Source organism: Vicia villosa, linkage group LG1, assembly GCF_029867415.1.
Source record: "Vicia villosa cultivar HV-30 ecotype Madison, WI linkage group LG1, Vvil1.0, whole genome shotgun sequence".
Classification (NCBI taxonomy): Eukaryota; Viridiplantae; Streptophyta; class Magnoliopsida; order Fabales; family Fabaceae; genus Vicia; species Vicia villosa.
In genome coordinates, this window is record NC_081180.1 from 72,663,287 (window position 1) to 72,676,644 (window position 13,358).

The 13,358-nt window shown below is 30.4% G+C and overlaps 1 protein-coding gene across 1 annotated transcript; it reads left to right on the plus strand.

Annotated features, from left to right (window-relative positions):
* The first annotated feature begins 4,967 nt into the window (after window positions 1-4,967).
* LOC131645595 (uncharacterized) lies at window positions 4,968-5,869 on the plus strand. Its single transcript, XM_058915958.1, has 2 exons — window positions 4,968-5,448; window positions 5,562-5,869. The coding sequence occupies exons 1-2, from the start codon at window positions 4,968-4,970 to the stop codon at window positions 5,867-5,869; spliced, it is 789 nt and encodes a 262-aa protein (XP_058771941.1).
* Window positions 5,870-13,358: the final 7,489 nt, after the last annotated feature.

Here is a 13,358-nt window from a genome sequence, read left to right on the forward strand (position 1 = left end):
ACATCATTCCGCATATGAATAAGAAAGATCATCAAAAGACAACACTACCAAGAACAACAACACAAAAATATAGAATCTTCTCGACGTTCTGTTATTATGACATTTTATCACAAGATATTCTCAACTCTATACATGTGGTTGTGACTGGGTCGACGATGTTGTTGCGACTATGTTCCTCAATAACAAACACTCAAGTGTTGTCCAACTTGAGAACCAATTCAGCAACACAAACTTGGAGGATTTTCCCTCCACCAAAGAGTATTGCAACCATCTAAAGCTCATGGTCGATCAACTGGTGAATGTCAACTTCACCGTCACTGATACATGTTCGGTGTTAAAAAGGATTTTTCGGGATCACTAGTGCATATGTTGGTTTTGTGACGTACATTCAACAACATGAGTTGTTGTCAACTTTTGCAACAAAAAATCGAGATTAGAACTCAAAGAATCAACCATGTTTCAACATGTTGCATGCAAATCCAATTCCCTCCCATCTCACGCAACATTCATAATAAAATCTCCAAATTTTGATGTTGATTTTATTATCCAAACTTCTTCTCCACTATAGTAATTGAGTAAAGAAAAACAAACAAAATATGGTTGTCGAACTTCCGACAATGTCATCCAGAGTGGCACCAATGGTTCACTAAGCGACGACTATTATCTTCTTGGCGATGGAGGTTGTGGATAATAATGGAAGAAATACAATTCATGCCAACAATGAGCTCCATAGTCACTTACACAATGCATGTAACCTTTTTACAATTTGACCAGACCAAATGATGCCACTAGGCCTAAGCAACCAGGTCTTATAGGCTCAAGGCTGCAACCTGCTGCTTTCAATTATTGTACTCAGTCCAAATGATATAAAAGCGAAAAATCATACTCTCAATTACTAAATTTAATCCTTTATGGTACATGAACACTAGAGCAAAACCCCATATTTGTTGGGAAAATAACAAACATAGAGAAAAAGAGGAACAAAATAACAACACAAGAACATAACGTGGAAACTCCAAAATTGGAGAAAAAACCTCGGGTGTTGTCAATAGACAATCAGAGAATAATACTATGTGAAAATTGTTACAACACATAATATACCCTCAACTATCCCAAGCCCCAGTATACCCACACCTTCCAAAACAAATATTTAACTACATCTCATGACACTCTAATACAAGACTATAAGAGAACAAAGAAAGTCAAATACAAGCTTAAATTTTTTTGACTGGTGCATCTTGTAATGAAGAACTTGAATCCTATATATAGCCTTGAATTCTCTCTTTTATCACTAAAATAACCGATGTGGAACTTAGGAAAACTTTAATCCTATATATAGCCTTGGAATCATTCTTCCTTCACAAAACTAAGCAATGTGAGACTTCTTCAACATATATATTTTCAACCAAACCCAACATTTCCACCTTGATTGAAAATAATACATTAACTTCCATTGTCTTCACCAACAATCATACTCTGCTATAAAGAGTATAGTTACTTGAAGCTACATCGCTCCAAGAATTTTCACATTGTCTTCACCAACAATCATAGTTTTAAAAACTATTATACTCCCTCATGAAGAATATATTTCACTTGAAGATAAACCACTTCAAGAATTTCACATTTTCATCACCGACAATCATATACTTTATCATGAAGAATAAATTTCACTTGAAGCTAAACCACTCCAAGAATTTCACATATCAAAAACTAGGTTGAAAATTTATGGTATAGCTTCCTTGTTGGCAGAAAGCTCTTCAACCACTAACATAATCTCATAGTATGTAATCTTGATTATATTGACACATCTTTGACTTGAACTTTCCACAGCCAAAAAAAATCTCCATAAATTTTCTCTAGCCCAAAATGCACAACAGAATTTGAGATTGCAGCTCAATAACTCTTTCACAATACCACTCATCTTTTCTGATGTGGAAGATCATAAAAAGATGCAACCACATAGCATACTAAGAATCCCATGTCCAGATCGAACCAAAAGCTCTTATACTAGTTGTTAGGAAAATAACAAACATAGAGAAAAAGGGATAAAATAACAACACAATAACATAACGTGAAAACTCCAAAACCGGAGAAAAAAACACGGCCATTGTCAATAGACAACCAGAGAATAATACTATGTAAAAATTGTTACAACACATAGTACACCCCACCCGGCCCACACCCTCCAAAATAAATATTTAACTACATATCACAACAATCTAATACAAGAGTATAAGAGAATAAAGAAAGTCAAATACAAGCTTAAAGTGTTTTTGATTGATGCATTTTGTAACAAATAACTTGAATCTTATATATAGCCTTGAATTCTCTCTTTCATCACTAAACTAAGCGATGTGGGACTTAGAAAAATTTTAATCCTATATATAGCCTTGGACTCTTTCTTCCTTCACAAAAATAAACAACGTGGGACTTCTTCAATATATATAGTTTCAACCAAATCCAACATATATTATATCCGCACAAGGTAATCTCTTGTCTTATTTTAATTTAATAAAACAAAATAGTATAACTTTTGTAAATGGTCATTCTATTCCAATTCATAGTTTTTGTAGTGCTAAATCATCCCTTCTCACTCTTTATTACTGGAAAAATGTCCTTCAAACTCCAAACCTAGTTAAAAAGTTAGTTTTCGTTCGTAAATTCACTACAAATAACCAAGTTACTATTGAACTTTGTCCATTTGATTTTTATGCGAAGAGTTTTCATACATGAATGACACTAATGAGAAGTGAGATTCAAATATAATTGTCACCATTCTTCCTTAAAGCTTAGTCGCCTTTCCTTTGACATGACCGTTTAGGTCACCTGTAAGCACTTGCTTTAAACTCTCTCTTGAGAAATAATTGATTGAACATACTATAATTAAACATATCAATTCAAGTTTTTATCATTATTTACCTCTTGGTAAACATGTTAAATTTTCATCTGTTGATTTTTCTAACTCTACTTATATTCTATTTAATATTTCAGATAGTGATGTATGAACGTCTTCCGTATTGAGTTACTTTATCCACAAATATTATGTTCTATTTTTTTATGACTATTTGAATTACTTGTGAACATTTCCAATCTCAAAAAAATATCAATTTTATTCATATTTAAAAAAATTAAAAGCATATTTTAATATTCAATTTCAATGGAAAGTTAAAAACATTCAAAATGTGACAGTTATAGAGAATGTGTCAATGGTCAATTTCAAAAAATAATGAAGAGAGAAAATTTTTCTTTCGTCTCTCTTCTCCTTGCGCATCCTCTTGAAATGGTACCGCAAAAGAAAAATACACTCCATTAATGTTAATAATATTATATGCACCTAATTAGTTAAGACTAATGAAGCGTCTTTTTTGGCATCATGCTTTGCATATGACAATATATCTCTTAAACATTTTGTCAAACAAAAGTCTCAATTTTTAATCACCTCTTCGAATGCTCTACCAGAAAGACTCATCGTACTATCACTTATGAGTCTCTGGCTATTTATTTTATCATCTATTCCCTTCCACTACAATACATAAACTCCAACCACGTTCCACCCCATGTGTCTTATTATGTTATTTATCACATCATCGTGGTTACAAATGTTATAATTTATTATTCAATAAAATTATTATTTTTTGTCATGTAATCTTTGATGAAACCATAGTTTTCCTTATACAAGATATATACTCCAAAATCCACGACATAGAATTTTCTAGATAATGGCTTCTCACCTTACAATACTTGACATAGAACCACCCCTGGTGGCTGGTACTACATGCAATTGTGCAATTGTAATATAAATTAACATACTATGTATTATAATAAAATAGTTCAATATTTTTTTAAATCTAAAATAGTTTAATTTTATTTTATATATATATATATATATATATATATATATATATATATATATATATATATATATATATATATATATATATATATATATATATATATATATATATATATATATATATATACTACTAAAAAATTCGCTTTTAGTGACCGATTTAGTGACCGAAAAATTTTGGTCACTGTAGTGACCGAATTAGCCACCAAAATTTTATATTCATGAGAAAATTTTAAGAGGTCACTAAATCGGTCACTAAAATAAATCAGCCACCGATTTAGAGACCAATACTTTGTGACCGAAATTTTGGTCACTATAGTGACCGAATTAGCCACCAAAATTTAATATTCATGAGCCAATTTTAAGTGGTCACTAAATCGGTCACAAAAAATATTTTTATATACAATTTAATTTTTATATATAAATTAGAGACCGAAATTTCGGTCACTAATATTTTTTGTTTTCTTTTTCTATTTTTAATCCTCTTTATTATTTTACTATTTCCTTTCCGTTTTTTTTAATGATTTTAATTCTCTTTCAAATTTAATTTTTTACTAAAATTTTCATGTTTTTAAGGTTTTAACATATAATATATTTATAAAAAACTATATATATATATATATATATATGTTTAAATATAAAATATAACAATAGTTATTAAGTGGTGTAGTGGCAAGTTGTTAATAAAATACACAGAGGTCACAAGTTTGATTCCTAGGTATCACAATTTTTAATTTTATTTTATAAAAAAGAACACTAAAATCGGTCTCTAAAATCGGTCACTGAATTCGGTCACAAATTCGGTCTCTAAATTTCGGTCACTAAATTCGTCGCAAAAGCTTAGCGACTAGCACTTTTTCAACCGAAAAGTAATGGTCGCTAAATCGGTCTCTAAACGTTTTAGTGACCGATTTTTAAGCTTTTTCGGTCTCTAATTCGGTCACTAAAAGCGATTTTTCTAGTAGTGATATATATATATATATTATTTTTTTTAGAATTCTCTTTTAATTTTGTTGTTATAATTTATTTATTTAATTTAATTATTTAGTCTCGTCAATTTGTGTGTTATAAATTCTTTATTTAAAAATTCTTTTCATTGAATCATTAAATTTCAGAGATGAGGAGGTTTTTGGTTCCTAGAACAAGTATTGAGAAAGTGAATGTTAGACAACCGGAAGCCGAAGTAGAAGAAACATCCCCTAATGTGGCCAATGAGTTTAATCCAAATGATATGTGCGTGATCCAGGATGTAGGAAACAAATTCATGAGTATATATGCTCCGGATATTCAAGACCAAGTGAGGAGGGCATATATATTGAAGGGTCCAACACAACCAGATTTAGAAAGATTTCCTCGTACTCAATTTGGGAAGTCTTCAAGAGCATTTTGTAAAGCATGGTATAAGAATTATACATGGATTGAATACAGTGAGTCGAAGGATGTAACTTATTGTTTCTATTGCTTTCTCTTTAAGCCTCCCGGGAGGGCCGAACACTTTGGTTATGAAGTCTTCAACAAAGATGGATTTAAAGATTGGAAGTATGCAACTAAAGGCTTTAAAGATCATATTGGTAGTCATGATAGTAAGCACAACTCATGTATGAAACACTATGACGATTATAATAATCAAAGAAAAAGTGTGACAAGTATCTTTGCTAGAGCAACTAGGGAATCAGAAGAATTGTATAAGATCCGTTAACTTGTTCTTTAGATTGTACTAGATATCTCATAGCACAAAGCATTGCTTTCCGTGGCCATGATGAAAGCTCTACTTCTCTAAACAATGGAAATTTTAGAGAGATGGTGGATTGGGTAAAATCTAATGATGAAAAAGTGAGAGATGCTTTTGATCATGGTCCAAAAAATTGCACAATGACTTCTGGTGACATTCAAAAGGAGCTTGCAACGTGTTGTGCACATGAAGTTACCAAGGTGATTATGGAAGAGTTTGGTGATAGACAATTCTCTGTGCTTATTGATGAGTCACTGATATATCTGTCAAAGAACAAATGGCGGTGATGTTGAGGTTAGTATAATAAGTTTGTTATTGAAACTACTACAATTATTAACTTGAACTTGTAAATTTCATTTAAATTTAGATGAATACATTTGAATTTTTATTTATATTTCTAGATTGTCGGTGTCGACAGCATCTGTTGAAAGAGAATTTTCAGCAATGAAGATTATCAAGTCTAATTTGCGCAACAAGATTAATGATGTGTGGTTCAATGACTTGATGATATGTTACACCGAGCGGGATATATTCAAGTCACTTAAAGATGTTGATATTATTCGAACATTCACCGCAAAGAAGTCTCGGAGAGGGCATTTACCTCTTAATTTTATTTAGCACACTATTCGTAGGTTAGATTTCATCTCTCTTATGTAGCACACTTTATGACTATTTATATATGGTCACATGTAGCGTGCAGTTAAATTTATTTGCCCAGGCTGCATAAAATTTCTGGCTCCGCCACTGCATTAATCACCATATTAGATAAAATGCAAGACTTTGAAAGTAAAGAAGCTTTCATGCGTAAAAAAAAAAGATATTATTAATGATAACGATGTTCGTAAAAATGACATTCATAAAATAGAATTTAAAGATATTATGAAAATATTTGAACCACCTAAAATAGTTACTATTAACTATTTAAATAATGAAATAAAGATATTAAAGACTGAATTAGATATCGAAAGGAACGTGGAGATAACTTAGAATTAAATTTTTTGAAGCTACAAGGAAATTTTATAGTAAGTCAAGAAAAAAATATTAGACCAACAGAGACTTCTTCTACATCAAATACTAATAATTCTGAGAATTACATAGATAATATTGCTAGGATTATATCCCATAAAAAGGTATACAAGAGTCCAATTAATTATTCAAAATCAAACTTATGAATTAATTGCGTCCATAGATTCTGGAGCAGATTTAAACTCTATTCAAGAAGGATTAAACAAATGATTTAAACCAAACAAAAATCTGGAGCATAATCAAACAAATGATTTAGGAAGAACAATTAAATTTGAATTTTTAAATTAAACAAATATTAGGGATCTTAGCTCCATTAAAGAAAAAATTATATTCCATGTAAATCAAATAGATATAAAAAGAAAATAAATTAATTTTATTAATAAAGAAATTCATTTGAAAAGAATAGATGAACAATTACAATCTAAGAAAATTTAAGAAAAAATTAAGGAAATACAAGACAAATTTGTTAAAGACCTTTGTTCAGAACAGCCTAACGCTTTTTGGAAAAGGAAAGTTCATGTTGTATCTTTATCTTACAAATCCAACTTTAAGGCTATGTTTGGATTGATGGAACACGACGGAGTGGAGCGGAATGGAATGGAATAATATAATGTTCCATTGTTTGGATTGATAAAAAGAGGATGGAATGGAGCGGAACATGATAGAATGCATTCCATCCTATTCCATCCAATTCCCCATTTTTTGTTCCATCCAATTTGGGGTGTATGGGATGGAATGAGATATTTTAAATAAAATAACCAAACAATAGAGTGGGATTTATATTTCATTCCGCTCTGTTCCATTCCGCTCCGTCATGTTCCATTCCGCTCCGCTCCACTGTGTTCCATCAATCCAAACATAGCCTAAGGAAATTAATATACCTACTAAAGCTAGGCCAATTCATATGAATAAACAACATCTGAATTATTGTAAAACTGAAATACAAGATTATTTAAAAAAGCGTATAATTAGGCCAAGCAAGTCTCCTTGGAGTTGCTCTTCCTTTTATGTTGTCAATGCCTCTAAATTAGAGCGAGGAAGTCCTCGTTTGATAATTAATTATAAACCTTTAAACACTGCATTACAATGGATTAGCTATCCTATTTCTAATAAGAAAGACTTGATTAATAGATTACATAATAAAAGTGTATTTTTTAAATTTGACCTTAATTTTGGATACTACCAAATTCAATTAAAAGAAGAAGATAAATATAAAACTGTTTTTGTGGCACCTTTTGGAAATTATGAATGGAATGTTATGCCTTTAGGTCCAAAGAACGCGGCTTTGGAATTCCAAAATATTATGAACAATATATTTAATGATTATTCTCACTTCACCATAGTTTATTTGAATGATATTTTAGTTTTTTTCAGATTCTATTGATCAACATATATACCATATGAATAAATTCTATGAAATAATTAAGTCTAATGGTCTAGTTCTATTAGAAAAGAAATTAAAAATATTTCAATCAAAGATTAGATTTTTACGTTTTGATATCAGCCAGTAAATGTATACTCCTATTAGCCGGTCTTTAGAATTTGTTAGTAATTTTTCAAATAAAATAAAAGATAAAAACCAGTTACAAAGTTTTCTAGGTTGTCTTAACTATGTCTCGGATTTCATTCCCAATTTTAGAACTATTTGTGCACCATTACTCAAATGTCTCAAGAAAAATCCTCCTCCTTGGGATAACTCTATGTCTCAAAGTGTTGTTCACTTAAAGAAAATAGTCAAAAAATACCATGTCTAGGAATCCCATGTCCTAGTGCCAAATTAATAGTTGAAATAGAAGCCTCTGACCTTGGATTTGGAGGAATTTTAAAACAAATACTTCCGGGTTCAGAAAACGAACAAGTTGTCAGATACTATTCTGGGACTTGGTCTTCTGCTCAATTAAATCACAACACTATTAAAAAATAAATTTTAGAAATTTTTTTATGCATTATGAAATTTCAAGATGATTTATTTTCAAAATCATTTTTATTAAAAACTGATTACAAATTTGCAAAAAATTCTTACAAAAGGATGTAAAAAATTTAGTTTCTAAACATATATTTGCCAGTTGGCAATCTTTACTTGCATGTTTTGATTTTGAAATCATGCATATTGAAGGAATTAAAAATGTTTTGCCTGATTTTTTGACAAGAGAATTTATTCAGGGTAACCATGAACAACAAAAAGACGAATACTAAATCGTCTCATGGCCCCCTATTACCATCAAATGATAAGCATGTTATTATGGGTTCGCCCACCTACTTATCAAAGATTAGCCCTCCCAGTTCCTCTTCAAAGGAGACTGGAGTAAAAAATGCATTGATTTCTCCTTTACAGTTCACTTAGAAGATTACGGCATCCCCTTCTCCCTAGAAGGCCTCGCCACCAAAGTTAGCATATTACACTTCTCCTCCTACGGAGAGGACAACTTTTATTACAAATTTCTTTCATTGCCTATTATTCCTCTGGAACAACATTTATGCCCTTAGGGCTCTTATTTGACACATGTTATTACAAAAATATTTCCTCAAGGATTATTCTTTTTACCAAAAGATACATTAAAAATAAGAGAATTTTATGAGTTTATACTAATAGACTCAGACTCCATTACTCTCACTCATGAATATGATAACTCAGTTATTAAATTTTCAAAGTTTAAAATTAATAAGTTCCTATCACCCGCTGATTAGAATCTTCCTCCAACAGCAGTTAAATCATTTTCAAGGCAATACACTCCTCAACATTACAGCTATCGACGCTTGGTCCAATTTTCTTTGTGTTAACTTTTTGAACACACCTGGTTTATTTAGTTTAATAAGAATATTTCATTATCTTTTCCTAATTGGTTCATACTATGGTTCAATGTGAATGGACTCAATGAAAATATATTTCCAGATTATGCCTCCAAAGCCTATAGAGAATTTACTTCCACTGTTACGTGCTTCAAGCACAAATCTTTAATGGCTTTTTGCACCATCTTTGGCATTAAATGGATTACTTCTTGGACATTCTCCTCTAAACAAGTATGGCCAGAATGTCCAACCCAATAATGAGTTAAAAATATATCTATTAAATGGTGGGTTAGGTTTAACCCTGAATTACTATCACAAACAACATTACAAAATTGGTTTAAATATCATCCAAAATTATGCAAGAATTTGTCTACTTTTGAAGATACTGCATTTTTAGCAAACAAATCTAAGGTATTAGCCACACTATCTTCTACTGCGGAACCAAGATAGAGAAATTAAAAGATGTTATGTTTGCCTTTTTTGAAAGTGATAGTGCCTCCAACATATCCGAACTGACACCGAAAAATGAAGACGACTGTTACATTATTCCAGATCTTTAAGAAGGAATTAGGATATTATTACCACGATAATATTACTATAATGATATTAAATTTCAAGATAAGAGTTGTCTTTGTCCAACATTAAAGTTACTTTGCCTTTTATGCCTAAAAAGGGATGAAGATAAAGAAGGAATAAAGTTGCTATGGTCTTTATGCCTAAAAAGAAATGAAGATAAGAAGGAAATAAAGCTTCTTTGGAATCATCTAAAAAGAGATGATATTATTATTACTTTATAGCTCAAATGAATCCACTATATTATTCCTCTTGGTGTTATTAAGTGTATTATGAAGCCATGTTGGCATTTTCTTTTATTTTTTTGCTTTTGGCCATTTAAGTTTGTCGGCCACTTGTGTGTGTATTTTCTTTTTGAAATTCGGTTGACGGTTGTAATAAGTTTGAAGTCCGGACTTCTTAGTTTACTCTTATACATAGGAGGTTTGTGGGTTTATTTAGGGCATTCGAAAATTTGGAGAACATACTTGTTCAACAATTATAGTTTCCCTGAGCAAAAAACTCTTGTAAGTTTTTAAAATAAAATGTCTTTGTCTATATTAATTATATTTTTACATTTCATTATTTTAACTATGATATTTTAAACAATATATTAATAAAAAATTTCTTATTTATTAATTTTGTTACTGATTCAATTTACGTTATTCGCCCGATCCATGAATTATATATATATATATATATATATATATATATATATATATATATATATATATATATATATATATATATATATATATATATATATATATATATATATATATATATATGAGGAGAGATCAAATTACACCCGAAGAGTTACACCACGAGTTACACTCATTCAATAACTACATTTCGAATTAATATTTTTTAAATTCAACCGTTGGATTGAAAGATAATATCATATAGATCATACATATAAAGTTTGAGCTTAATCTATAATGATTTACTATGTCATTGAATTACATTAAAATTAGCGTTATATGAAAGCTCATTTTGACGTTAATCTTTGGATATCTTGATGATATAGTAAATCATTATAGATTAAGCTCAAACTTTATAGGTATGATCTATATGATATTATGTTTCAATCCAACGGTTGAATTTAAAAAATATTAATTCGAGATGTAGTTATTGAACGAGTGTAACTCGTGGTGTAACTCTTCGGGTGTAATTTGATCTCTCCTCTCTATATATATATATATATATATATATATATATATATATATATATATGGGCGGTTCTATAGCCCGGCGAGCCCGGGCACGCGCCCGGGCTCAACCCCTAATTTCTTTGTATTTCTCCCAATTTAATAGTCGGTTTTTAAATAAAATCAGGGGCAAAATTAGTAAAAATAAAGATGTAAAAATTAAAACAGATGAATACCCAATGGTCCAGATAGGCTCAACTCAATTAATTATTTATAACTTAGAATATAAATTAAAAAAAACTAATTATATACTGCCCCTATATTCTCTCTGAGAGACTGTTCATATTTTCTCAATTCCTCTTTCCCAATCCCATCACCGTCACTTTGAAGCAGGTACTTCTCTTAATTTTTTTTTATAACAATATATTATTATATTATTTATATTATATATTATAGATTAAGTTTGTATGTTGAAAGTTGAATGTTGTAGTGTTATACGTGTAATCCTGTACCGCATTTGCAATAGATTATATAGGTTCAATTTCAATTGTATGTTGAATATTGTAGACTGTAGTGATGTACCTATACTGCTGTACCGTAATTGCAATAGGTCATATAGGTTTAATTCAATTTCATTTTTATTTTATATGGCTAGGTCATTGTATATATTACTTACGTCATTAACCATTTACTATATGATTCTGACTCATAAAGTTATCTACCGACACAAATCTCATCTCCTTTGCCTCTCTTTACCACTTGGCGTTCCTACCTCTAGGCCTCTATCTCTGTCCCCACAAATGAATATTTCTCCATATATAAATCACCACCTCTGTTGCCTACCAATCTCAACCTATAACTAGATCAAACACAACATCGTCCTCCTATTTACGAACCCATTTTAGGTTCAGAAACTAAACCTGTCATGAGGAGACACTATTGTATCTTTAACCCAACCACATATACTCAAAGACTCGAATTGAAAAATGGCCACGAATTACAAATATAGTGCTGTAACTAAAAATAAGACGTGAGATTTAGTGTCTCGTCCACCTAATGTTAATGTTATTCGATCTATGTGGATTTTTAGACCTAAGGAAAAATGATACGATACTTTATAGAGGCATAAAGTCCGACTTATAAATGATAGTGCAAGTCAATAAGTTGTGTAGATTAGGAATACAATCTTAATTCAATTGTTAAACTGACAACCATTTGACACATGTTCTCTCTCTCTAACATGACACATACATCAGTTGTATGTTAAAAATGCTTTCTTACACGGTGGACTTAAAGAAATTGTGGGTGTTTAAATCCAAATCAATCCAAATAAAAACCGCAAACTGATCCAAAAAAACCAAAAACCACAAAAACCAAAATTTATTGGATGCGTTTGGATGTCATTTTGTGAAAACCGCTCGGTTCGGATTGAATTTATGATTGATTTTTCAAAACCAATTCAAACTGAACCGAGACACATGTATACATTTTTATACATATTTATTTTTTCTTAGTATGATATGTGACATGAATTTATTATTAGATGATAACTATTTTTTAATACTAATATTTATTAACTTGGTTTAATCTATTTATTTTTATTATTACAACTATAAACGATCACTCTCATTTTGTAATATTAACTTTTAATATAATATATTATATTATATCAAATCTATGATTTATTAGTATTTTTATAATATTAATAAAAATATAATTTGTAATTTGGATATCCAGAAATCGATCCAAATTAAACCGCATTAAATTGAATCAGATAGGATCATTTTTTTTTAATATATCATCCAAAACCGAACTGAACCGCAAGTAAAATTATCTTTGGATCAGATGACTTTTTGCCTTAAAACCGATCCAAACCGAGTCGCGAACGCCCCTAAAAGAAATAATGTTTGTCTTCTGCGCAAATCACACCATAGCCTTAAACTATTCACTTCTTCCAAAGCAAGTCTCATAACACTTTCTTATCTACTAGAAAGACACTAAAATGACATATCTTCTTCTGTAGTGATGATGTTCACAACTTTATCATATCACTTCTCAACTCTGAATTTGCTATGAAAAGACTTGAGATTAGTTATTTTTTATACATTGTTGTCACCCGACATACTGGTGGTCTATTCTTTTCTCATAAAAAATATGCAAAAGAAGTTATTGAACGTGCTTGTACGTCTCATGTAAGCCATGCCTTATCCCGATTGATGCAAAATCAAATCTTCGCACCAAAACTAGCATTTCATATGGGG